The sequence below is a fragment of the Rhinatrema bivittatum genome, chromosome 8 (assembly GCF_901001135.1).
Source record: "Rhinatrema bivittatum chromosome 8, aRhiBiv1.1, whole genome shotgun sequence".
Taxonomy (NCBI): domain Eukaryota; kingdom Metazoa; phylum Chordata; class Amphibia; order Gymnophiona; family Rhinatrematidae; genus Rhinatrema; species Rhinatrema bivittatum.
Genome location: NC_042622.1, coordinates 272,419,665 through 272,446,295, shown reverse-complemented (window position 1 = coordinate 272,446,295; position 26,631 = coordinate 272,419,665). Strand labels below are relative to the sequence as shown.

The following is a 26,631-nucleotide window of genomic DNA, read 5'->3' as shown; positions in this document are numbered from 1 at the left end:
TATATATGTTTGTGATTGAAAACCTGTTTGTGTGAAAAAGTATGTGTCATTGAGATCCTTTGTGTGTGAGAGAGATCATGTGTATGTATGATTAAGAGCCTGTGTGTATAAGTAAGAGAGAGAGCATGTGTGTGTGTGTGTGTGTGATTGAGAGTTGGTTTAGGTGAGAGAGCATGTGAGTATGTGATTGAGAGCATGTGTGTAAATGAGAGAGCATGTTTGTAAGCATGTGAATGATAGTCTGTGTGGGGGAGAAAAAGACAGCATGTGTGTGTGATTGAAAGCCTGTGAAAAGCATGAAAAGATAGACAGCATGTGTACAAATGTGTAATTAAGAGCCTGTATAAGTGAGAGAGAAAATGCATGTGTATATTTGAGCGATTGACAGCCAGTGTGAGAGAGAGAGAGGAGAAAGTTGCAAGCAAACCATCCTTCCTCCTGCTAATTCAAAACAATCTCAGGGCACCTGGATATCAAACATTCCCAGGTATGTAGAGCAAAAAATGTTTTGTATCCTTATTATTTTTCATTACTGGGTCTTTGTGTCTGCTATTTTTAAATATTTTATTGGTATCTAGAAATTCTTGATATGAGTTTTTATTATTGGATATTCCATTCATCAACTGTTTTGAAATAATCTGTTCTTTTTGTTAGTATGGTTTTGCTGATATTGATTTTATATTTTTTGATTTGTTTTATAAGGACTGGTGATGTTTCTTTTTTTCCTTTATTACACTGCATACAGAGACTCTGGCTTGTTGCGGTTTCCAATTCAGTTTTTGTCTGTATGCTTCTAGTTGTGCGTTTTGGTCTCTTTATTCTTTGTTAGGTGAGGGTGAGCACATGTGATTCAGGTGAGGTTTTCTGCTGGCATGTAGTTTGTGTAGGGCTCTATAGCAGCCTGACTTGGTCCGTTTTCCTAATAGGAGATGTATTCGTGTCTTAAGGCCTGGTGTAATATAGACCAGTGAGCCTGGGGTAACTATAGACCAGTGAGCCTGACTTCAGTACTGGGAAAAATAGTGGAAACTATTCTCAAGATCAAAATCGTAGAGCATATAGAAAGTCATGGTTTAATGGAACACAGTCAACATGGATTTACCCAAAGGAAGTCTTGCCTAACAAATCTGCTTCATTTTTTTGAAGGGGTTAATAAACATGTGGATAAAGGTGAACCAGTAGATGTAGTGTATTTGGATTTTCAGAAGGCGTTTGACAAAGTCCCTTATGAGAGGTTTCTAAGAAAGCTAAAAAGTCATGGGCTAGGAGGCGATGTCCTTTCATGGATTACAAACTGGTTAAAAGACAGGAAACAGAGAGTAGGATTTAAATGGTCAATTTTCTCAGTGGAAAAGGGTGAACAGTGGAGTGCCGCAGGGATCTGTACTTGGACCGGTGCTTTTCAATATATATATATATATATATATATATATCAAGAAAGTCGGTATATATAAAACCCTAAATAAATAAATCTGGAAAGAAGTACGATGAGTGAGGTTATCAAATTTGCAGACCCAAAAAAAGAGGTGGAGGGCTCCTCCTGGCAGCAAAAAAAGGACTAGGCATAACTTTGCAACATACTAACACCTCTACCAAACTAGAATTCTCCCTCTTCAAATCTGAACAACTTGAATTAGCCCTCATCTACGCCCCACCAGGAACCTTAGAATCAGACCCCTCTCCTTTGATTGAGCTCATAGCCAAACATATTAACGCCGACAAACCCGCAATAATCCTTGGAGACTTTAACCTGCATGTGGACGCTTCTCCACAATCCATCAACTGCGTAACAGTTCTCTCTTCACTCAGTCACTTGGGTTTCACTCAAATTGTCAACAGCCCCACCCACAAGGCAGGCCATACATTGGACCTCATTTTCATTAACGATAGCTGTACCACCTACTCCAATCCCACCTGCTCTCCAGTTCCCTGGTCAGACCACAGGGTCATCTATACAACCCTTAAGATCAACAATCCACCACCTCAAATCTCTACCAAATCCACCATCTATTTCAGGAAACCATGTTCACTAGACCTACTCAGTGAAAAGATATCCGAGGCACTAAATCAACTAGACCTCACAGACGCAACCACAGCAACCACCTCATGGATTAATCTCAACAAAAAAATTGCGGATCAAATCTGCCCAACTTCAACCAAAACCATACAACCCACATTGGACAATAGAAAACCTTGGTTTACCCCTGAACTTAAATCCCTCAAGCAAACACTAAGAAATAAAGAACAAAGCTGGAGAAAAAATCCGACCACTTCGTCACATGCTATCTACAAATCCCTTCTCAAAACTTACAGGAACGCCATCCTTAGAACAAAGAAAGACTTCTATGCAAAAAAAATCCACAACTTCATTTTTGACTCAAAGGCTCTTTTCTTCTACGTCTCTTCACTAACCAAACCATCTCCTCCCACTATTCTAGACCACCAAGCACTCAACAAAGCCAACGAACTCGCCAATTATTTCAAGACAAAAATCACCAACCTTACCCATTCCCTCACAACCAACAGCATCCCCCCAACACACCATCTCATAACCCTGCCTCAACAAAATGCTAGTCTCGAGTCATTCGAGCCCACCACCTTACTGGAGATAGAAAATATCCTCAAGAAACTCAAACCATCCTCCCACCCATCAGACCCATTACCTACAAATCTGCTCATCGCCATCCCTAACACCATCTCAAAACCAATTTCTGATATTATTAACACATCGCTCGCTCAAGGCCTAGTACCTAACCAGTTAAAATTGGCAATCCTCAAACCGCTGCTAAAAAAACCAAACGCCTCTCCATCGGACTGTCGATTATACCCGGGTTCAATTCCCGGCCTTTCCACCATTGCTGAACATACTGCTGGTATGGAAAAATACCAGCAGGTCCCAGAACACAAACCTGGGACCTTGAATGCCAGCTACCAGAGAAGAAAGCTGTAAAACTGTTTTTGCAGGAATGCACAGACACCGGAGAATCAATAAAGTAAGCCACAGGATGGGGCAGGAGATATCGCAGAGGGTACGCAGCAAGTAGTCTGTGGGAAAGAATGCAAGGGGGGGAAATAAGGGGAGACAAATAACAGCTGCCTGTAGGCAGACAGCGTAACAAGTTAGTGGTGTGAAGCATGCAAGCAGAAATCAGATGATTGGCTGACTTTGTATTTTTAACCTATATAAGCAAAGCTGGTATGTAGTAGGGTTGGCAAGGATTCTGTATCTGTTGCAGAGCCAGCGCTGAGCTCTTTACTATAATGTAAGTATATATTTACTTCCTGTGTACTTTTTGCTTCCTGTGTATTGATCTGTTTGTGTATGCATAGTATATAGAAACATAGAAACATAGAAATGACGGCAGAAGAAGACCGAATGGCCCATCCAGTCTGCCCAGCAAGCCTCACACATTTTTTCTCTCATTCTTATCTGTTACTCTTAGCTCCTTGTTCTATTCCCCTTCCACCCCCACCATTAATGTAGAGAGCAGTGATGGAGCTGCATGCAAGTGAAATATCTAGCTTGATTAGTTAGGGGTAGTAGGGGCAGTAACTGCCGCGATAAGCAAGCTACACCCATGCTTATTTGTTTTACCTAGACTATGTTGTACAGCTCTTGTTGGTTTTTTTTTTACTTCTCCCCTGCTGTAGAAGCAGAGAGCCATGCTGGATATGCATTGAAAGTGAAGTATCAGGCACATTTGGTTTGGGGTAGTAACCGCCGTAACAAGCCAGCTACTCCTCGCTTTGTGATTGCGAATCCTTTTTTTCTTCACCCCTGTTGTTGAAGCTATGCAGGATATGCGTGAAGCATCAGTTTTTTGTTTTTGTTTTATTTTTCCCCCTGCCGTTGTTTGTTGTTTGTTTGTTTGTTAATTTTTTTTTCCCCTGCCGTTGAAGCAGAGAGCTATGCTGGAAATGCGTGATGTATCAGTCTTTCTCCCATGCCGATGCAGCAGAGAACCATGCTGGATATGCATGGAAAGTGAAGTATCAGGCACATTTGGTTTGGGGTAGTAACCGTCGTAACAAGCCAGCTACTCCCCGCGTTTTGAGTGCGACCCCTTTTTCTTCTCCCTTGCCGTTGTAGCAGAGAGCTCTGCTGGATGTGTGAAGTATCAGTTATTCTTCTCCCCTGTCATTGAAGCAGAGAGCTATGCTGTATATGCATTGAAAGTGAAGTATCAGGCATATTTGGTTTGGGGTAGTAACCGCCGTAACAAGCCAGCTACTCCCCTCTTTGTGAGTGCAAATCCTTTTTTCCATTACCTCTTGCTGTTGAAGCTTAGAGCGATGCAGGAGTCACAGTAAGCATGTGTATGTTTATTTAATAAGGGTATTGTGTCAATAGCCATCATTCTGGCGAGTCACCCACTCTTCATTGGCGGCCTCTTGACTTTATGGATCCGCAGTGTTTATCCCACGCCCCTTTGAAGTCTTTCACAGTTCTGGTCTTCACCACTTCCTCCGGAAGGGCATTCCAGGCATCCACCACCCTCTCCGTGAAGAAATACTTCCTGACATTGGTTCTGAATCTTCCTCCCTGGAGCCTCAAATCATGACCCCTGGTTCTGCTGATTATTTTCCTATGGAAGAGGTTTGTCGTTGTTTTTGGATCATTAAAACCTTTCAAGTATCTGAAAGTCTGTATCATATCACCTCTGCTCCTCCTCTCCTCCAGGGTGTACATATTTAGATTCTTCAATCTCTCCTCGTACGTCATCCTATGAAGATCCTCCACCTTCCTGGTCGCCCTTCTCTGTACCGCTTCCATCTTGTCTTTGTCTTTTTGTAGATATGGTCTCCAGAACTGAACACAGTACTCCAGGTGAGGCCTCACCAAGGACCTGTACAAGGGAATAATCACTTCCCTTTTCTTACTTGATATTCCTCTCTCTATGCAGCCCAGCATTCTTCTGGCTTTTGCTATCGCCTTGTCGCATTGTTTTGCTGTCTTCACATCATTAGACACTATCACCCCAAGGTCCCTCTCCTGCTCCGTGCACATCAGCCTTTCCCCCCCCATCGAGTACAGTTCATTTGGATTTCCACTCCCCATATGCATGACTTTGCACTTCTTGGCATTGAATCTCAGCTGCCATATCTTAGACCACTCTTCCAGTTTCCTTAGATCCCGTCTCATTCTCTCCACTCCTTCCGGCGTGTCCACTCTGTTGCAGATCTTAGTGTCATCCGCAAAAAGACAAACCTTACCTTCTATCCCGTCCGCAATGTCGCTCACAAAGATATTGAACAGGACCGGTCCCAACACCGATCCTTGCGGCACACCACTTAAAACCGCTCTCTCTTCAGAGAAGGCTCCATTTACCATCACACATTGTTTTCTGTCCGTCAACCAATTTGCAATCCAGGTCACCACCTCGGCACTCACTCCCAAGCTTCTCGTTTTATTCACCAGTCTCCTGTGCGGAACCGTATCAAAAGCTTTGCTGAAATCCAAGTAGATGACATCTAGTGCTCTTCCTTGATCCAATTCCTTGGTTACCCAGTCAAAAAAGTCAATCAAATTTGTCTGACAGGATCTTCCCCTGGTGAATCCATGCTGCCTCTGGTCCATCAATTCTCCAGACTGTAGATAGTTCACTATTCTCTCTTTCAGCAGTGACTCCATTACTTTTCCCACCACCGAAGTGAGGCTAACCGGTCTGTAGTTGCCTGCCTCTTCCCTGTTCCCACTCTTGTGAAGCGGGACCACCACCGCTCTTCTCCAATCACTCGGCACCACTCCTGTTTCTAGGGATCTATTGAACAGGTCACACAGCGGACCCGCCAGAACATCTCTGAGCTCCCTCAATATCCTTGGATGAATCCCATCAGGCCCCATGGCTTTGTCCACTTTCAGGTTCTTTAGTTCTTCCCACACATTTTCTACTGTAAAAGGATTTTCATCTATTCCCCTTCCCTCCAGTTTCTTGTTGTTTAGAGATGGTCCTTCTCCAGGGTCTTCTTTAGTGAACACAGAGCTGAAGTATTCGTTTAATATTTCTGCCATTTCTTCGTCTCTCTCTACACATTGATCATTACCACCTTTCAATTTCACTATACCACTTTGGACCTTTCTCTTTTCGCTGATGTATCTGAAAAATGTTTTGTCACCATTTTTTATCTCCTTGGCAATCCTCTCTTCCGCTTGACTCTTTGCCAACTTGATTAATTTCTTTGTCTCCCTCAGTTGATACAAATATTCTTCTTTGTGCTCCTCCCTTTGGGATCCTTTATATTTCTTGAATGCTGTTCTTTTAGCTTTAATTTTGTCAGCCACCTCCATTGAGAACCAGATAGGTTTCAGTTTTCTTTTGCTTTTCTTTACATTTCTAACATATAGAGCAGTTGCCTTGGTGATTGCTCCTTTTAGATTGGTCCACTGCTGATCCACATCTCTCTCGTTCTCCCATCCTTTAAGTTCTTCCTCCAGGTAGTTCCCCATTTCCTCAAAGTCTGTGTTTTTGAACTGTAAAACTCGGGTCTTTGTGGTTCTTTTCCCTATTATTTTAGTGATATTAAACCATACCGTTTGATGATCACTGCTTTTAAACTATTTTACCTCTGAGGTGGACTTTTCAACAGGACCCAGCTAACTTTCGACCAATCGCAAACTTACCTCTCATTGCCAAATTGATGGAGAAAATTGTCAACAAGCAACTGTCAGAATATCTGGAAGATCATAACATTTTGTCCCCAGCTCAGTATGGCTTCCGTAAATTCCTAAACACTGAATCGCTCTTACTATCACTCACTGACACCATCCTCGTTAACCTGGAGAAAAAACAATCCTGCCTGCTTGTTCTTCTAGATCTGTCTGCAGCTTTTGACACGGTAAAACACACACTATACTCATAGACCAACTAGCCAACATAGGCATCAAAGGCTCAGCTCTCAACTGGTTTCAGTCCTTCTTGAGCAACAGATTCTATAAAGTCAGGATAAACAACAAGGAATCTCATCCAGTCCTTACAGATCAAGGAGTCCCTTAAGGATCTTCACTTTCACCCACCCTCTTCAATATCTACCTCCTCCCTCTCTGCCACCTTCTCGCAAACCTCAAGCTCACCCACTACCTCTATGTGGATGACATACAAATCCTTCTCCCGATTACAGAATCCCTTAAAAAAACTATCACCTACTGGAATGATTGCCTTCAACCAATTAAAGACTTACTCTCTAGCCTCAACTTAGTATTGAATCCCAATTAAACTGAAATGCTCATTATCTCCCATGACCCCCTCACCATCTCATCAAGCTCTTCTCAATCAATAAACTCAAATACCATGTTCTCACATGACGTCAGAGATCTTGGAGCCTGGCTAGACAACGATCTAAACCTAAAAAAGTTTATAAACACTACCACAAAGGACTGCTTTTACAAACTGCAAGTCCTCAGAAAACTAAAACCCCTCCTTTACTTCACTGACTTCCGGCTAGTACTCCAATCCATCATATTATCTAAGCTCGATTATTGCAACTCCCTTCTTCTCGGTCTCCCCACAAATACTATCAGACCCTTACAGATGGTACAGAACGCCGCCGCCAGAATCCTCACAAACTCTAACAAAAGAGAACGTATCACTCCAATCCTTCGCAACCTTCATTGGCTTCCTATTAAACACAGGATCCTCTATAAAGTGCTCACAATCGTTCACAAAGCAACACACAAACTTGCTCCTATCATGTTAAGCACACAACTCCAACCTCATACATCTTCCAGACCAATTAGAAGCGCATACAAAGGCACACTGCATGCCCTGCCGGTAAAATCATCATTGAGCAAACAAGCACTATCTTCAGCAGGCCCCCACCAATGGAACGCGCTCCCTCCAGATCTAAGACTTGAACCAGGTCATCAGGAGTTTAAAAAAAAAAAAAAAAAAAAAGCTAAAAACCTGGCTTTTCCGCCAAGCCTTCCCAGACACTTAGTGCTGCCTAGACGCGATAATAAACCCAAATTATGGGACACCTCATTGAGTTGCACTATTATGATTTTTTAACTGCACTATGATTTTGAGCTCAATTGTTCAGTCGGTTCTTGTATTTATACTATTTATACTATTTTATACTATATTGTACTTTGTTTAATTTGTACTTTGTTCTATTGTTCTATGTAAAGCCCTTCCCTTTTTTGGGCATTTCACTGTTTTATGTAAACCGGAGTGATTTGTATTTCATAAAAGAACATCGGTATATAAAAATTAAAATAAAATAAAATAAATAAATAAATGATACAAAATTATTCAGAGTAGTTAAATCACAAGCGGATTGTGATACATTACAGGAGGATCCTGCAAGACGGGAAGATTGGGCATCCAAATGGCAGATGAAATTTAATGTGGACAAGTGCAAGGTGCTGCATATAGGGAAAAATAACCCTTGCTGTAGTTACATGTTGTTAGGTTCCATATTAGGAGCTACCACCCAGGAAAAACATCTAGGCATCATAGTGGATAATACTTTAAAATCGTTGGCTCAGTGTGCTGCAGCAGTCAAAAAAGCAAACAGAATATTAGGAATTATTAGGAAAGGAATGGTTAATAAAACGGAAAATGTCATAATGCCTCTATATTGCTCCATGGTGAGACCGCACCTGGAATACTGTGTTCAATTCTGGTCGCCGCATCTCAAAAAAGATATAGTTGCGATGGAGAAGGTACAGAGAAGGGCAACCAAAATGATAAAGGGGATTGAACAGCTCCCCTATGAGGAAAGGTTGAAGAGGTTAGGGCAGTTCAGCTTGGAGAAGAGACGGCCAAGGGGGGGGATATGATAGAGGTCTTTAAGATTATGAGAGGTCTTGAACAAGTAGATGTGAATCGGTTATTTACACTTTCGAATAATAGAAGGACTAGGGAGCATTCCATGAAGTTAGCAAGTAGCTCATTTAAGACTAATCGGAGAAAACTCTTTTTCACTCAATGCACAATAAAGCTCTGGAATTTGTTGCCAGAGAATGTGGTTAGTGCAGTTAGTGTAGCTGGGTTCAAAAAAGGTTTGGATAAGTTCTTGGAGGAGAAGTCCATTAACGGCTATTAATCAAGTTTACTTGGGGAATAGCTACTGCTATTAATTGCATCAGTAGCATGGGATCTTCTTTGTGTTTGGGTAATTGCCAGGTTCTTGTGGCCTGGTTTGGCCTCTGTTGGAAACAGGATGCTGGGCTTGATGGACCCTTGGTCTGCCCCAGCATGGCAATTTATTTATTTATTTGAATTTTTATATACCAGCATTCGCGATAGGGATCGCATCATGCCGGTTTACAATTAACAAGGTGTGACAAAAGGAGAAATACTTTGAACATTAACAAGTGCTAGAAGAAGAAATAGCAGTTACAATAAAACAGGGACATAATGCAACTTGGAATGTAGAGAAGGTGATAGAAAATTAACAGTGAAATAAAAGAATAAAAATAGATAAGTAAAACCTGCCAATTTAAAAGAGAAAGTAACATTATGGAGTTGTCAAAGTTGTTGATTACCCTGTAGGGAGGTCTTAGTTAATTGATTCAATTGGTGTCTGGAAAGGCTTTCATAAATAACCATGTTTTAAGTCTTTTTCTAAATGTAGGAAGGCAGGGTTCCTGTCTCAGTTCTGGTGGGATGGAGTTCCACAAAGTGGGTCCTGCTGTAGAGAAAGCCCTGTCTCTGAGAGTCATATGGTGAAAAGTTTTGGCAGGAGGAACCTGTAGTGAATCTCTGTAGGACTCTCTGATAGGTCTGGTGGAGGTATGTTTTTTAAATGGGATTTGGAGGTTAAGCGGAGAGAGTTGATGGAATGCTTTGTAGATGGTGGTAATGGACTTATATAAGATTCTATAGTGCACTGGCAAGCCAGTGTAAGTCTTTGAGAATCGGAGATATGTGGTCTCTTCTTCTTGTGTTTGTCAAAATTCTGGCCGCCGTGTTCTGAACCATCTGAAGAGGTTTAGTGTGAGAAGACGGGAGACCTAATAGAATGGAATTGCAATAATCTAACTTAGAGAAGATTATTGATTGCAAGACTGTTCTGTAGTCGAGGAAGTGGAAAAGTGGTTTAATTCTTTTTAAGAAGTGCAGTTTATGAAAGCAGTCCCTTCGTGGTTTGATTAATAAAGATTTTAGATTTAGCCGATTATCAATGATGGCTCCTAGGTCTCTTACTTGTGATGTTTGAAAGCCGGTTGGTGGATTTGAGGCGAGGTTACTGTTTTCGGGGGAAATTATGAGGAGTTCGGTTTTTGAGGGAATTTAAGATTAGATTTAGATTGGAGAGGAGTTGTCAATTTTTTTGAAGGCAGTTTTCCCAGATTTTAATAGTTTTAGTGAGGGATTCTTTGATAGTATGACAATCTGGACGTCATCTGCGTATAGAAAGTATTTGAGGTTCAGATTGGTTAATAGTTGACATAGGGGTAGGAGGTAAATGTTAAAGAGAGTGGGGGAAAGAGAGGAGCCCTGTGGAACTCCTAGCGTGGAAGGATAAAACTGTGATTCTTTGTTATGTATTTTGACTTTGTATCCTCTGTTTCCCAAGAATGATTTGAACCAGGCAAGTGCAGAGCCTGTTATTCCGATGTTCGCTAGTTGATTTAGGAGAAGGGAGTGATAACAGTATCAAAGGCGGCCGCTAGGTCGAGGAGTATCAGCAGGTAGGCATGACCTTATCGAGGCCCATGATGAGGTAATCTGTCAGGGATATGAGAAGTGATTCTGTACTTAAAGATTTTCGGAAGCCATATTGGGTGGGGAATAATATATTGTGGTCTTCGAGGTATTCTGATAATCTGGTGTTGACTAAGTTTCCATAACCTTAGCTATAAAAGGGAGGTTGGAGATTGGGCGAAAGTTGGAGGGATCTTTGGGATTTAAATTAGGTTTTTTTAATAGAGGGTTGATAGAAGCAATTTTCAGGTCGTCTGGATAGATTCCTTGGGCTAAGGAACAATTGATAATGTCAGTCAAGGTTTTGGAGATGGTATCTGGTATTAGCAGCAGTAGTTTGGAAGGGATATGGTCAATGGGTGAGATGAGGGTTTCATTCTCTTCAATACTAACTTGGTCTCTGATGTTGCAATGGGTTCGAAGGCTTGTATAGAAATGTCTTTGCAGTGATGGAGATATGTGCTGAATGGAGCTAGGGTATTAGGTTTCAGTTGTGATTGCAGGTTGGAAATTTTGTTACTGAAGAAGATGGCCAACTCCTCAGCTTTTTCGTGCGCGGTGGTTGAGTTGAGTGTCCGGAGGGTTGACTTGAGTTAAGTTCGAGACGTAAGTAAAAAGGGCTTTTGGAATCAAAGATGAGGTGATGGATCTTGTGAGCGTAGTAGTCCCTTTTTGTTTTTAATGTGGTGCTCTTGTATATGTGAAGGGCGAGTTTGTAGCTGAGGGAGGTCGGTGATGGTGCTTTACGCCATTTACTTTCTTTTTGTCGAAGGGAATGTTTGAGTTTTTTGCAATTCTTTGTTAAACCAGGGTTGTCTTTTGGAGGCATTATGTTTTCGGTTTTTTTGTTGCCAGTGGGCAGAGTTTATTTGCTGCCGATACTGTGATGTTGGACCAGGAGTGGATAGCAGAGTTGGTAGTGGAGATGTCTATATGAGGGAGTTCTAGGACAAGGTGTTCGTGAAGTTCATCGGATGAACAAAGGTTTCTGCAAGTAAATTGAGGGTTGAGGGTCGTGTTTGTTGCTTGATTGTGCCAGCGAAAATGTGGTAGAGATTAATGCATGGTCTGACCAGGGGACTGATTTGCATATGGGTGGTGCTGAGTGTGAGATGCCTGATTTACAAAAATGAGATCCAAAGTGTGTCCTGCTCTATGGGTGGGATTGTTGATTATCTGCTTGAATCCCATGGCGGTCATGGCGTTTAGGAAAGTTTCACAGTTTGTAGAGGGAGAGGGGTCGTCAGCATGGTAAGTTAAAATCTCCCAATATAATGGCTGGAGACTCAAGATTTAGGTTAGTCGCTATTATTTCTAGAATGGGAGAGGCGTCTGAATCCAGAAGTCCCCGGCGGGGCGTAAACTAGAATGATTTGTAGCAGGTCTGATTTGAAAAAGCCGGCTTCAATTTTTGTAGGAGAGTGTATTGGGAATTGAGTAAGTCTCAGCTCTTTTTGGCTGCAAGGAGAATACCCCCACCCCTCTTTTTCTGTCTGGGAATAGAGAAGAAATCATGGGTTTCAGTTTGGAAGTTGGTTTATTAGTGCGGTGTCCGTATGTTTAAGCCATGTTTCCGTTATTGCGCAGAGGTCGGGATTAGTGTCCAGTAGAAGGTCATTGAGTATTAGTGTTGTTTTGGTAAGAGATTGAGCGTTGAATAAAATCAGAGAGAAAAGAGCTAGGCCTAGCGTCTGTGTAAGGGGGGAAAATCATGATGGGAATGAGTGATTTATAGGTAGGTGGACGTGAAATCACTGAAGTATTTCTAATGAAAAAGGACCTTTGTTGGAGAATTGAATTGGGAGACCAATAGGCATTGAGGCTTGTAGTCACAGGAAAGCTGGTTAATTAGAGAGATTGATTCGTAAAGTCAGTGAGGAGGTTTGGCTGTAAAGTTTGATGTGTATTGAAAGAGTGCTGAATTCTCGAGTTGCTGGATATGGAAGGATGAGCGCTGGGTGGTTGCTGGACGTGGAAGGATGAGCGCTGGGTGGTTGCTGGGTGTGGAAGGATGAGCGCTGGGTGGTTGCTGGTGTGGAAGGATGAGCGCTGGGTGGCTGCTGGTGTGGAAGGATGAGCGCTGGATAACTGCTGGTGAACAAATTTCTTATGTTCTTATGTTCAGTGTAGCCTTTCTTAGGTAAGGTAGTTACTGTTTTAAGTTCTGGAAATTGGTTACTGTTTTGGTGTGGGATGTTTACTATTATGCAATTTCTGTTCAGACAGAATACGTATCTCTTAGTCTTAACAATAAAAAATAATACTGGACCTTTTATTTTTTTATTTCCGCCTTGAATTGTAATGAGCAGTGTGTCACACATGTGAGCGTGGTCTGTCAGGTGTGTCACGACGGGAAAAAGGTTGAGAAGCACTGTTTTAAGAGGACTCACAGTATGTAACAGCAGGCTATTTCAGCTTCCCTTTCAATTTAAGGGGGTCATTTATCAAATGTGATAAGGCGTTTTCTCATGTGTTAAGGGCTTATCGCATGCGAAAAGCCCCGTTAACGCATGCGATAGGCCCTTACCGCATGCGAAAATGTGTTTAACACATGCGATCGCACCATATCGTATGGTGCGATGCAAATTCAGAAAATAGGAGGAGTTAGGGGCAGAGAGTGGGCTGGTTTAGCCTGTCTGCGAAGAGCTATCGCACAGCCGTAACGCCAATTTTAAGTACACCTCTTTGAATTGCGTTAGGGCTGTGCGATGAAACCTTACCACACGGTCACGGCCAGCTATCGCCCTTTGCGATGCCTCCCGTAAGGCCTATTTCAGGTGAATTGAAGGGTCCAGAGCCCTGGAGAGAGAGAGAGAATGAATGAATGAATCTCATCTTGGAGTGAGTTTTTCTCACTCCGAAGGCCATCAAATCTTCACAAGAGACCACTGTTCTGTTCGAAAGGTGTCACGTAGAATGTCAAAGTGGCCCCTAACCCCCTACACTCTTACCTAATCCCCACCTCGAGTTACTAGGTGGGCCTACCATAGGGATACAAATACCCTACCTATGGGCCATGATAGTATGGCCAGTCTCTCTCTCTCTATCCCTCTCTCTCTCTTTCTCTCTCTCGCCCTTTTGCTATCGCATGCGGTACTTACCGCATTTTGATAATCCAGGCCTAAGGCAGTAGTAATGACTTAAAACAAATAAATCTCCCTAAATTAGGTAGCCAGCTCTATTTTAACACATTACTTTTGTTACAATGATTTAGAGCTCTAGCCCTCAGACTCTGTAGCAGTGATTCAGTAAAACAAAACAAAACACGATACGCCCCACCCAGGAAAGTCCCGGGACTTACGCGCGTCCTGAGGCTTGTGCACGCCACCGAGCCTACTCAACATAGGCTCGGCGCTTGCAGTGGGAGTTTGAGCCAGGTTTTCGGGGTGTACGCGCGTATCTTACGCACGTACCCCTTTGAAATCTGGCCCTAAGTGTTTTATTCCATTTTGGGGTCTATAGGAAACATGCTTAATAAATAGGACCCAAGATGGCAGAAAAACCTGCTGACCACTTCACAGTGCTTTTTTTTTTTTTAGCCTAAATTACATTGCCCTATGTATTGGAAGTAATTTTCAAAAGGTTTTACCTGCATAAAAGTAGCATATATATCGTAGCAATTTTCAAAAGAGCCCATTTATACGCGTACAGCCTTTGAAAAATATTTACATGTATTAGAATATTACTGCAAGTTACTGAAAATTGTAATCAAACAGTAAATTTCATGTTGTTTCAGGTACAAACTGTGCAGCATGTGTACCCTTCCCAGGTACAGTATGTGGATGGCGATGATACAGTATACACGAATGGTGCCATGTAAGTTTCTTTCTTTTTTTTCTTTCTTTTCCTCTTGTCTTTTGGCTTTCAGCTCTGTAAGAACCAGGGCTGAGAGATTCCCCCCTCCCCTCATTTTATAACCTCTTCCAACATCACTCAGTCTATTCATCACACTGACTGTCCTTTGTCAGAGGCCTTTTACCGGCTCTGTAGTCATTGGCCCAGAATCTAACCACTAGAGCTTGCTATTGCTTGATGACTGGAACTTGATGACCTATTTGAATTAATTTTTATATAACTGTACATTAATACACACACAAACTAATTTTTATTGAAATCCTTGTTTAAAATATTTCTTTAAATGAAATAAATGTTTCTTAACATTGGTTATAGAGGTCCTAGAACTGACAAGAGGGGCAGCCTTTTTAGATCTAGTCCTCTGTGAATGCACATCCTGATGCAAGAGGTTATTGTTGTGGGACCACTTAGCAATAAGCGATCAAAATGCAATCACGGAAGGAAGACCTTAAGTAAAACTACAGCAGTAACCTATAACTTTAAAAGAGAAGACTATGTAGAGTGAGGAAATCTGTAGAAAAAAAAAAACTAAAAAGTGGTTGCAAAGGTTAAACTGTACATGAGGAATGGACATTATCCCAGACAAGCAGGATGCTAGTCCTCCATATGGGGTGACGTCACCGGAGCCCTAGTGCGGGAAAACTTTCTGTCAAAGCTTCTAGAAACTTTGACAGGCCGTGTGAGGTCACTGAGCATGCCAGCATCTGCTATGATAATTCTTCTGCCACAGGTGTCTCTCTTCAGTCTTCGTTTTTCCGCGCTACTACAGGCATCGTGGGACAGGAGCCGTTGCAAATTTTTCACAACATTCTCTGACTGAAAAGTCATAGTTTTTCGAATATTCTCTCCTCATAGAAGTCTCTCAGGGTTTCCTTTCACTGGCTGGTGAGTACCTTGGTCTCGATGTCTCATCTTTGGAAACTTTTTTTCTCACGACTTCCCATTCTCTTTCGCGGCCGTCGATAACAAAATGGCTACAGGGCTTAAAAAAAATGCCCTATATGTAACAGAACCATGTCGATCACCGACCCACATCTTGAATGTGTCCTCTGTTTCGGTGAAAAGACGCCGTGAATACTTGTCCTAAATACGCTGAGATGACGGTGAAAGAGCGAAAGGCTAGGCAGGAGAAAAATGGAACATTTGTTCCACTGCAACTGATTCCTCCCCTTCAAAAATCATTGAAGGTCATCTCCGCCGTAGTGACTAAGCAGGCATTACTTAAGAAATCTCGTCCGGACGGATCGGGTGATCGTCCGTCCATCGCCATCGTCCACAGCATCGACAAAGTCGACCGACCAACTTAAATTAAAGCATCGTCAAACTGTCGTCCGCATCGACGTCCCGGAGGAATCGACAGCAAAAGCGGCCACGGACCCAGGAAATAGCGGTCCCCTCAATCGCCTGGGCCTTTGCCTCCATCGATGCCAGATCCTCCGCAGACCTTTGCACAGGATGCATCATTGCAGCCTCCGCCACCGCTTACAACTGCTCTTGTTCCATCAGTTGTACAGGCCGGAATTGTCTGATCTCATCAGACAAGCGGTCATTCAGGCTTTAAAGGATCAAACACCTCCGGCGATCCCGCCAATGCCGATGCCACCAGCATCGATGCCGGTTTGTATTACCGATGCCGGTGTCCTTGTTGGCACCGAGGACAAACATGGAATCGATCACTATGACACCGAGACTCATCACGTCATTGACGTCCATCTTCGCCCAGATACCATCGGGCTCTTCGATGCCGATCTATCTTTCTCAGCATTCATACAGGACATGGCTGACTCCATTCCCTTCAAACTAACAGCAGAACAAGATACCACAGGCAACAAACTCTAGAAGTTCTACAGTTTGTAGACATGCTATAAACAAGTGTTGGCTATTCCAATCCATGAGGTTCTCTTGGATCTTCAACGCCTCATTCTGGGAGCATCCATCTTCTGTCCCTGCAGTAAATAAGCGTGTGGACACAACCTATTAGTGCAGACAGCTCCAGGATATCAGAAACAACCAACTACCACACCAATCTGCACAGAAAAAGTCTAAATGTACCCACCCCACCATCATCAACTCCACCTGGTAAAGACATAGGTTTTCTCGATTCATTAGGCAGAAAATTGGTATCAAAGTGCCATCTTGAACACAAAAATCTTTGCTTACCAATTGTATATACACAATATCAGAGGAACCTATGGAAGCAAATGGAAGAAATTATTACTTCTTTGCCTACGCAATTCCAGGAACCAGCACAGGCCATAGTCGGCAAAGGCCTAGAAGCGGAAAGCATGAGGTGAGGGCGGTCTATGACAACTTTGAGACTGCTTCCAGAGCAGCAGCAGCTGGAATCACCGCCCGGAGATGGGCATGGCTGGGCATGGCTTAAGGCCTCGGACCTCAGGCTTGAGATCCAAGAAAACTTGTGGAACCTACCATGTCTCGGAGACAATTTGTTTGGAGAAAAGGTTCCACGAGCAGTACAACAGCTTAAAGACCATACAGAGACTTTATGTCAACTGTCTCAAAAACCACAAGATCCCTCTACACAACACTCCTTGTCAACCTACCTCGAAGAGAAATCAGGCGTTCTTACTATAGGCCAAGAAGATAGTACCCCCCAAACGTCTAGGGGTAGGTCAACTAGACCACAACAACGGTCCCAGGCCAGACAGCCTAGGCCTACCCGCCCGCAACCTCCTGCACAGACAGGCCCAGCGGCGGGCTTTTGAAATACAGGCCAGAGAACAAATCCATCCCCTAAATCCTCGACCAGACCTGCCAGTGGGAGGAAGAGTATCCTATTTTCACACAAAATTGGCTAAACATAACATCAGGACCGATGGGTACTCTCCATAGTTTTCTCGAGGTTACAAACTAAATTCCTCTCAATTCCTCCAGAATCTCCACCAACTTGCTTCCCACAACAAAATTCTCATCTACTTCAATTACAAGTAGAATTATCCATCCTCCTGAGAGCCAGGGCTGTACAGCCAGTGCCCCGGACTCAGCAGGGCAAGAGGATTCTACTCCCGGTATTTCCTCATTCCAAAGAAAACCGGAGGCCTAAGTCCTATCCTAGACCTCAGAAATCCTCAACAAATTTCTTGAGAAAAGAAAAATTCAGGATGGTTTCTGTAGGCACTATGCTTCCACTACTTCAAACAGGAGATGGCTTTGTTCTCTGGATCTTCAAGACGCTTACGCTCACATTTCTCATATTCCCTCCTCAACGCAAATATCTGCGCTTCATGGTGGGCCATCAACATTTCCAATACAGAGTTCTGCCATTCGGACTGGCATCTGCTCCCAGAGTCTTCACCAAAGTCTGGCAGTAATAGCAGGATACTTGCACAAGGAAAGTGTCCATGTTTTCCCATATCTGGACGACTGGCTCATCAGGAGTCAATCTCAGCAAAGAGCTCTCACTTCTCTGACTCGAACAATTGCCCTACTTCACTCCATGGGATTTCTCATCAATTATCAAAAATCCCATCTCACTCCAACTCACCTGTTTCAATTCATAGGAGCAGAATTGAGCACCAATCTAGCAAAGGCCATTTCTACCTTTAGATCGAGCAAAAAGACACTTACTCTACTAGCAAGATCCATTTACTTACAGGAACAAATGACCAGCTCATCAGGTTTCTAACTTTACTAGGCCATATGGCCTCCACAGTTCATGTCACTCCTATGGTACGGCTCGCCATGAGAGTTACCCAATGGACTTTAAGATCACAATGGATCCAAGCCATTTAACCACTACATTATCCAATTCAAGTGACCCACCAACTAAATCATCTCTACTTTGGTGGACAAATATGGACAACTTGCGCAATGGCCTACCTTTTCAGCAACCAGTCCCACAGATAACTTTAACTACAGATGCATCCACCTTGGGTTGGGGGAGCTCACATAGACAATCTCCAAACACAAGGGACTTGGACAAACCTCGAAGCAACCATTTCAAATACATTTCCTAGAGCTTCGAGCTATACGTTATGCGCTACATGTGTTCAAGGACTGCCTTTCACACAAGACTGTTTCTAATCCAAACGGACAACACATTAGCCATGTGGGTATTTCAACAAATAGGGAGGGTATGGGCTTGTATCTCCTTTGTCAAGAAGCTGCACAGATTTGGGCCTGGGCCCTAACACACTCAATGTTTCTCTGGGCCACTTATCTGGCAGGCATTCAAAATGTACTAGCGGATCGCCTCAGTCGTCAATTCCAACCACACGAATGGTCCCTGGATCCCTCAGTAGCGACCAGGATCTTTCAACATAGGGGTCACACCGACAATAGACCTCTTTGCGTCACCTCTGAATCACAAAGTGGACATATTCTGTTCTCCACACAAACAGAAGAACCAGCCAGCCAAGGACGCCTTTTGCTCGTCCTTGGAACTCAGGCCTTCTATACGCGTATCCTCCAATACCACTCATAACCAAAACTCTAGTGAAGCTACAACAGGACAAGGGGTCCATGATACTCATAGCCCCATATTGGCCTCGACAAGTATGGTTTCCCACACTTCTAGACCTCTCACTCAGGGTTCCAATTCGTCTGGGAGTAGCTCCCACTCTCATCACTCAGGATCAGGGTCGGTTGCGCCATCCTAACCTTCAATCCCTATCCCTGAGAGCTGATAATTACACATATATGTTGTGAAATTGTGCATGTGTTCAGTAATGGTTGCATTAAGGAAGGAGTTTTTTCTAGATATGTTGTGTTGCAGGATGAATGTTTGATTGCAATATGGGTATTCCCTACCCTGAGCCCTGTGCTACTGTCATTATTATATTCCCAACAAAAGCAGCATCTCTTGTACCGTACTACCCAAATGCATCACCGTGTAATTGACTTGTGAGTTTATAAAGACCCCACCGATCCACGGGTATGTAGTCCATCCTGATAGCTTAAAAGGACCTGCATGCATCAATAGTCCTCCTCTGGAATGGATTGGCAGTGTGCATGCAAACCCAACAATCTGTTTGGTTCAATAGTTGTGATAAAGTCTGTGCATCGGTAATGTACATATTGGATTGCCATAGTCCTTGTTCAGAGATCGCCATGGCGGGAGGGAGGAATGCAGAATAAGAAGATGCACATCACAATTGTCAATGAATTGGCATTCAAGCAAGAGAGAATGCAGCAAGCAAAATGTTCTCTGGAGTTTTTTTCAAGTCCCTGCTGTTCCAGGAGCTGCGTTGGGATTGGCTGGATAATGCCTTAATTTGTCCCCAAGTCATCTGATGATGCTGGTGAGGAGCCCGATCCCGGTCCTTCTGGGGGTTGTGAAGACTCAGGGAGAAGTTTGGGAATCAGATTTTTCAGGCCTTGGTGCCATGCCATCTCTCCACGGCTTAACACAATGACTCGGAAACCCAGACTGGACCTGAGGGAGGAAGCACAGCAGCAATCCTCGTCCCCATGATAACAAGGGACGGGGCCATGCCAAACAGGGTTAGGTAACATTCTATACAAAACTGTTGGTTGTGGATTGCTAAATTCCTGTTCCCAAAATGATTGTCCACAGCTGTGGCCTGATTGGAATGTGATATATTTAAATGGGTTTAAGGTAAACAGTACTTTGTTCAGCCATTCCTGTTAGGGGGGAGTCCAGGGGAATTTCCTGCTTTTTTGTTTGTGTTTATCAAGAGCTGTCTTAAGAGTAAGGTTGGCTCGCTCCACAATAGCCTGTCAGTGGAGTTATAATGGATGCCAAATATGTGTTTGATGTTCCATTGTTGACAAAAGTCAGCGAAGGAATGGCTGCTGTAAGCGGGGCCATTATCAGTTTTTAAAACAGAAGGCAACCCCATGACTGAAAGGTTCTTATACAGTGATTGATAACATGCATGGTAGCTTCCCCTTTTTGAGGGGTGGCCCATAAAAAATGCGAGAAGGTGTCAATGGTTACATGTAAAATTCCAGGGGCAAAAGGAGGATATTGAGTAACATCCATTTGCCAGATTTCATTAGCATGTAAGCCATGTGGTTTCATGCCCATAGAAGGGGCAGATGCGACCTGTGAACATTGGGGGCATTGTTGCACAATGGCTCGGGCTTGATCTAGTGGGATATTAAATTGTTTAGCGATAGACTTAGCATTCTGATGAAACATGGAGTGGCTATTCCAGGAAGTGATGCTAAGCACTGCCTTTTTAGTGGCTGCATCGGCGGATTAGCATTGCCTTCAGATATCCACCCAGGGAAAGGCTGGTGGCTTCTAATGTGGGCAATGTAAAGTTGGTGTGTGCGACCTTGGAGGGCTGATTGTAGTGTCAGAAAGAGTGATAACAGGGTTCTCATCTAAGGAAGGGGTTACATAGGCTCTAGGAATAAGGGTAACTACATTACAAACATACTGGCTATCTGAAATAATTTTAAATCAGCATTAGCAAAGCATTGCAAAGCTAGAATGACTGCAGCTAGTTCTGCTCTTTGGGCTGATTGCTGAGGCGGAGTAATTTTGGTCACCCATTGTTCTCGCACTTGCCAGGCGACTGCTCCCCACTTTGGGCCGCCGTCAGTGAAGACAGTCTGAGCCTGTGGTAAGGGAGCAGGCGACAGCCCTGGGTGAACTGAAAGCGGTACTGAATTAAATGCGAGGAGGCGAGGATCGGAGGGTACACGATAAGAGATTTTCCCTACATAATCTGCAAGTGCAGCTTGCAGTGCGGCTGACTGACACAACATCCTCTCCCAGTCTCGGATAGGCAAGGGGCACTATTATATTCACAACATCGAGCCCTAACAAAACTCTGCTGCGTTCTCGTCCCTTAAAAATTAGTTCAGCATGCATAAGTGGTAGAGTGTTAATTGTGTGCGGGGGAGTATGTGCCAAATATAGCCATTCTATTATCAATGTCTTTGTCCCTCTTTGGTCTCAATATGCTGTGTCAAGCCGCTGTAGGTTGCTTTGCTGTTGGAATCAGGATTAAAGTAAAGGGAATATTATCAGCACATCTATCTACCCAGATTAATTTCAGTGCTTGGAAAACCTCTATCTGCTGAGATGTGAGCGTAATCAATTCTGATGGGACTTGTTTTATTTTTTAGAGCATCAAATAATGGACTCAGCATATGAGTAGGCAGACCCCACATAGGGTCACAGCCAATTAATGGATCCCAGCAATTGTTGTAAGTGTATATATGTAATGGTGTTTGCTCAGTTTTAAACTGTGGGATTTGAGGGCTTGAGTAAGTCTGCAGCATCTTATGTCCTAAATATAAGAAGGGTTTCACTTCTCTGAACCTTTCCGGGGCTACTATCAACCCGAACTTGGCCAGCTCTGCGGACAGATCACTCATCCAATCGTCTGGGATCTGAGGTGCAGCTACTACAATATCATCCATATAATGATAAATTAAAGCTTCGGGATAACGATCCCGAAATCCCTGCAAAGCTCTGTCCACGAAATGCTGCACAAGGTGGGACTGTTCAACATTCCCTGTGGTAATACGGTCCATTGATATCGTTTAGTAGGTCTTTGGTTATTTAAACAGGGACTGTGAAAGCAAAAAATTGTTTATCCTTTTCGCATACGGATTGTAAAGAAACAATCTTTTAGATCTACAATTATTATCTGATAATCACGAGGGATCATGTTTGGGTTGGCCGTACCGCATTGAAGTGGGCCCATCGGTTGCAATATGGCATTAATTGCTCGGAGGTCATGCAGAAGCCTCCACTTCCCCCGATTTCTTTATGACAAAACCGGGGTATTGAAAGGACTGACTGTAGGTTCGATGTGTGCTGCGGCCAATTGATCGTTCACTATTTCATGAAGGGCCTGAAGCTTATCTGTAGGTAAAGGCCACTGCTCCACCCAGACAGGAGTGTTGGACTTCCAAGTCAAGGGTAAAGCAGTCGGCTTCATGTGGGACATGATTAGTCTTCGAGCACTAAGCGGGCTTGGAATTGGGACATGAGATCCTGTCCCCACAGATTGAGATAAAGGGGAAGGATCACCCGGCTTCAGAGTAGCTGAGCCGTTGCCAGATGGAGTGGTCACGGTAAGCCAGTGGCCACTGTCTAGCTGCTTGGTATCCCCCGACACCCCCATACGGAGAGACAATCAACGGTCGGCCAATCCGGGGGCCTGTTGTCAGCGGTAATAACCGAGACGTCTGCTCCTGAGTCTAATATCCCTTCAAAGGGCTTACCGTCTAAAAAGTAGGTTTGTTTCGTTTCTCCTTCCTGATCTCTTGGGTGACTGCCAAAATGCTAGGGTGCAAGGCAGGGGCGCGAGTGGAACCAAAGCCGCCAGAACCTCTGACAGTTTGCTGTCCCCCTGCGGGCAAAACATAAGGGGACTATAACCAATTGCGCCCAGGAGTCTTCTTTGTTTAATGTAAGTGGGAATTTGGTTTCAATCTGAATCATGAGAATACCTTCGTAATCGCAATCCACTATCCGGGAATGATGGAAATCCCGGCCTTAGCCGCAGAGGACCGGGGGAGAATCAATCCCACCGTATGCTCAGGCAATGGGCCTGTAATTTGGGAGGGCATCAAAGTAACCATCCAGGGAAGGGGACGAAAGTGGTTTCTTGATTGAGGTCAATCCCTGCACTGCCGATTGTGGCTGCTGTGGCAGATTGTGCTGGGGTTGTGGGGTTCACGACAATTGGGCTGGGGCTTGTCGCTGCGCCGGAAAGCAGTTTCCCGGACGGACAACTGTACACTGATTAGCCCAATGGAAACCCTTTTTGCATTTCGGGCATACAGTTTTTCGGATGGGATGTGGGAGGCCCCGGCGGCGTCAGTACCTTTGTAGGCACCGCCACCCGGGGGCACGGCACTGCTATTTAAAATGGCCAGGTTTTTTACAATTGAAACATGCACCCCTGGGTTTTTGGAACTGACCTTTGTACAAAGCATTTGCCAGGGCGTCCATTTGAAAGGCATGAGTACCGACGTCCATGCAAGCCTTTAGCATGTCAGCTAAGGTGTAGTCTACTTTACTGACTATGGATTGCAGAGCTTTCTTACAATCCGCATTCACATTTTCAAAGGCTAATTTCTTTATTAGTTCAATGCTTCGCCTCTGGGTTGTCTACCTGGCGCTGAATGGCTTCCTGCAGCCGATCTATAAATTGTAGTAAGATTTGTGGCTGCCTGACGGGTCATTGTAATGATTTTGCGGCTTTACCGGAATCAGGAACATTCTTAAAGGCCTTGGTCACACAGCGATTGATCGCTGGAAAGGCAGCGGCGGGCATCCCCACTGCTTGCTGTTCCAGCATTGCAAATTGTCCCACCCCATAAAGTTGGTCAGGTATATATGCACCTCCCGAGGCATTTCCAGCTATGAGGGCTTCCCTTTGATATTCTGAGTCCCAGACCTCATACTGAGCAGGGGTAAGGATCATACGGCCAGATCTTTCCAATCTTGGGGAATTAATTTATAGCTATTCGCAATTCCCTCTAACAGTCCGCGAGTATAGGTGGAATGAATACCTATGTCTGTGATGCTCTTTCGAAGTTCCCTTAAAATAGTATAAGGTAGTGCTGACCACTGATACTGAATCCCACCCTGGGCATTAGGTACCCTCCGTGATGGGAAATGCTTGAAGCCCCTCCAATAATTCCTCCCCTCTGATATTTCCATTCACCGCACCACAAAAATCGTTACGGGGAGCGGCGTTTTGAGATGGTATTTAGCTGGACAAATCGGTGATGCAGAATCAACGACTGTCACAGGCAATGGCAGCTGGGGGTACAGGGAGCCGGTGGTGGGTGAGGGTGTTGGAGGGTAAGGTGGAGGGAAGCTAGTTTCTTGGATTTCAGGCTCTTTGGTTTCCTGGGATTCTTCCCCCAAGGCGTACTCGGGGGATGCCATGGGAGGCTCGGTTGGGGACTGTGCCTTGTGAGTGTGTGGCCCCAGATATTCTATCGCTTCTGTACATTTTTGCCAAAGCAGTAGATGTTTTATGGAGGCACACGGGGTTGCGTGCAAGGCATTCCCTAAGTTCATCCAGTCCTGGATATCCAAAGTACCAGCCTCTGGATACCACGAGCACCTGGTTTTCTATTTCTTTCAACATATTTGCGATATCTCCTAGTCTGACGTTAATAGCCTCTCCTTTGGTAATAAAGAAATGATTTCTTACTAGTGCCTGCAACTCTTGTGCATGAACTTTCTGCTGAGCTGACCATTCCCCCCTCCCATACTCACGAATGTGGGAGCGAAGTTCGCTGTGGTGCACCAAGGCTATTCCAGCCGGATGAGTAGGGGGCTTCACGTCTCGGGGTCACCAGATGTTGTGATGAGAGACGCACGGAAAGAAGACACCAGACAGGATTCTAAGGAAGCCATCCCGAAGTCACTTCAGGCAGGCCCTTTTATTGTCCTGCGTTACATATCATATCTGTATACAATCACATTGTTCATAACAACAATACTCTCGGAGACATAGCTGCTACGGATTATTATGATTAACTCTTTGTGAGAGAAAGCAAGCATTCTGTATTTCTGTGCTAAGAGCAAGGTCTGTCTCTAAAAAGCAAGAGCTTGAGGAATGCAGACACAAACAGGCTCAGTGTATGTTTAATGCAGATCAGCAAATACTGAGAAGTGTTGATGCAGACAGATTCAGTTTTTGTGGTTTGCCAGCCAAAGAGAAAAAGCCTACATCTCCACAGGCCACCAGTCATAGAAAGGGACCTAAATCTGGTCTTAACAAGACTCATGCGTTCCCCTTTTGAACCCATAGATTCATGTGATTTTAAATTTCTCACATGGAAGACTATCTTCCTCATAGCCATTACATCAGCTAGAAGGGTTAGTGAGTTACAAGCACTTCTCACGTACTCACTCTATACAAAGTTCCTACATGACAGAGTGGTTTTCCGTACGCATCCAAAATTCCTTCCCAAAATAGTTACAGAATTCCACTTTAACCAATCCATAGTTTTACCCACATTCTTTCCAAGGCCCCATTCCCATCCAGGAAAGACAGCCTTACATACCTTGGACTGTAAGCGTGCACTAGCATTTTATATAAACCGCACTGCAGTCCACAGAAAATCCACTCAACTTTTTGTATCTTATGATCCAAACAAACCAGGAAAGGCAGTAGGGTAAACATACTCTATCCAATTGGCTAGTAGATTGCATACAGTTTTGCTATGAAAAAGCAGGCCTTCCTCTCCAAGGGTGGCACATTCAATGAGGGCAATGTCAACCTCAGTAGCACACTATCGTTCAGTGCCAATCCTTGACATATGTAAAGGAGCAACATGGAGCTCTCTTCACACTTTTGCAGCTCATTACTGTTTGGACAAGCAAGGACGACAAGATTCAGCCTATGGACAATCTGTCTTAAAGAACTTGTTTCCAGTTTAATCCCAACTCCTTCTACTTCCAATCTGCTGTGATCTTCGGCTGACTTATTTTCAACAACAATACTTCAGTGTTACTTCACTACAAAATGACTCAGCCTCTAGCTTGCTAATCACCCATATGTGAGGACTAGCATCCTGCTTGTCCTGGGATAAAGCAAAATTGCTTACCTTGTAATAGTTGTTATCCCAGGACAGCAGGATGTAGTCCTCACGAAACCCGCCTGCCACCCCGCGGAGTTGGGTCTCATTCCTTTTATTATTTTGTTTTTTGCTAAAGCTTATTGCTACATATGAGACTGAAGAGAGATACCTGTGGCAGAGAATATCATAGCATGCTGGGCATGCTCAGTGGCCTCACAGGGCCAGTCAAAAGTTTCTAGAAACTTTGACAGAAAGTTTTCCCACACTAGGGCTCCGTCGGTGACATCACGCATATGTGAGGACTACATCCTGCTGTCCTGGGATAACACCTATTGCAAGGTAAGCAATTTTGCTTTATTTAAAAGTACCTTCTTGGAAGCCCAGAAAAAATGTATTCCATGCATTGAAAAAGGTCAAAGGAAGACCAAACGACTGCCAGCATAGTTTAATGGTGAGGTGAAAGAGGCAGTTAAAGCCAAAAGTGCATCTTTTCCGAAAATGGAATGCAGACACAAATGAAGAAAATAGGCAAGAACATAAGCAGTGTCCCTGGTTTCCTTTGGCAAATTTTTCAAGATTATGCAGCAAAAGTTAGAAAATTCTGTGGCAGATTTGCATAATCTTTATATTAATG

General features: G+C 43.8%; 1 protein-coding gene across 5 annotated transcripts in view; it reads left to right on the top strand.

Moving 5' to 3' along the window:
- Positions 1 to 26,631, top strand: part of RFX2 (regulatory factor X2) — a 705,663-nt gene that overhangs the window by 213,221 nt on the left and 465,811 nt on the right. For all 5 annotated transcript variants that reach the window (XM_029610912.1, XM_029610911.1, XM_029610910.1 and 2 more), the window contains one exon: positions 14,386 to 14,465. In XM_029610912.1, coding sequence (XP_029466772.1) covers positions 14,386 to 14,465 — 80 coding nt within the window. The remainder of the gene's footprint in view (positions 1 to 14,385; positions 14,466 to 26,631) is intronic.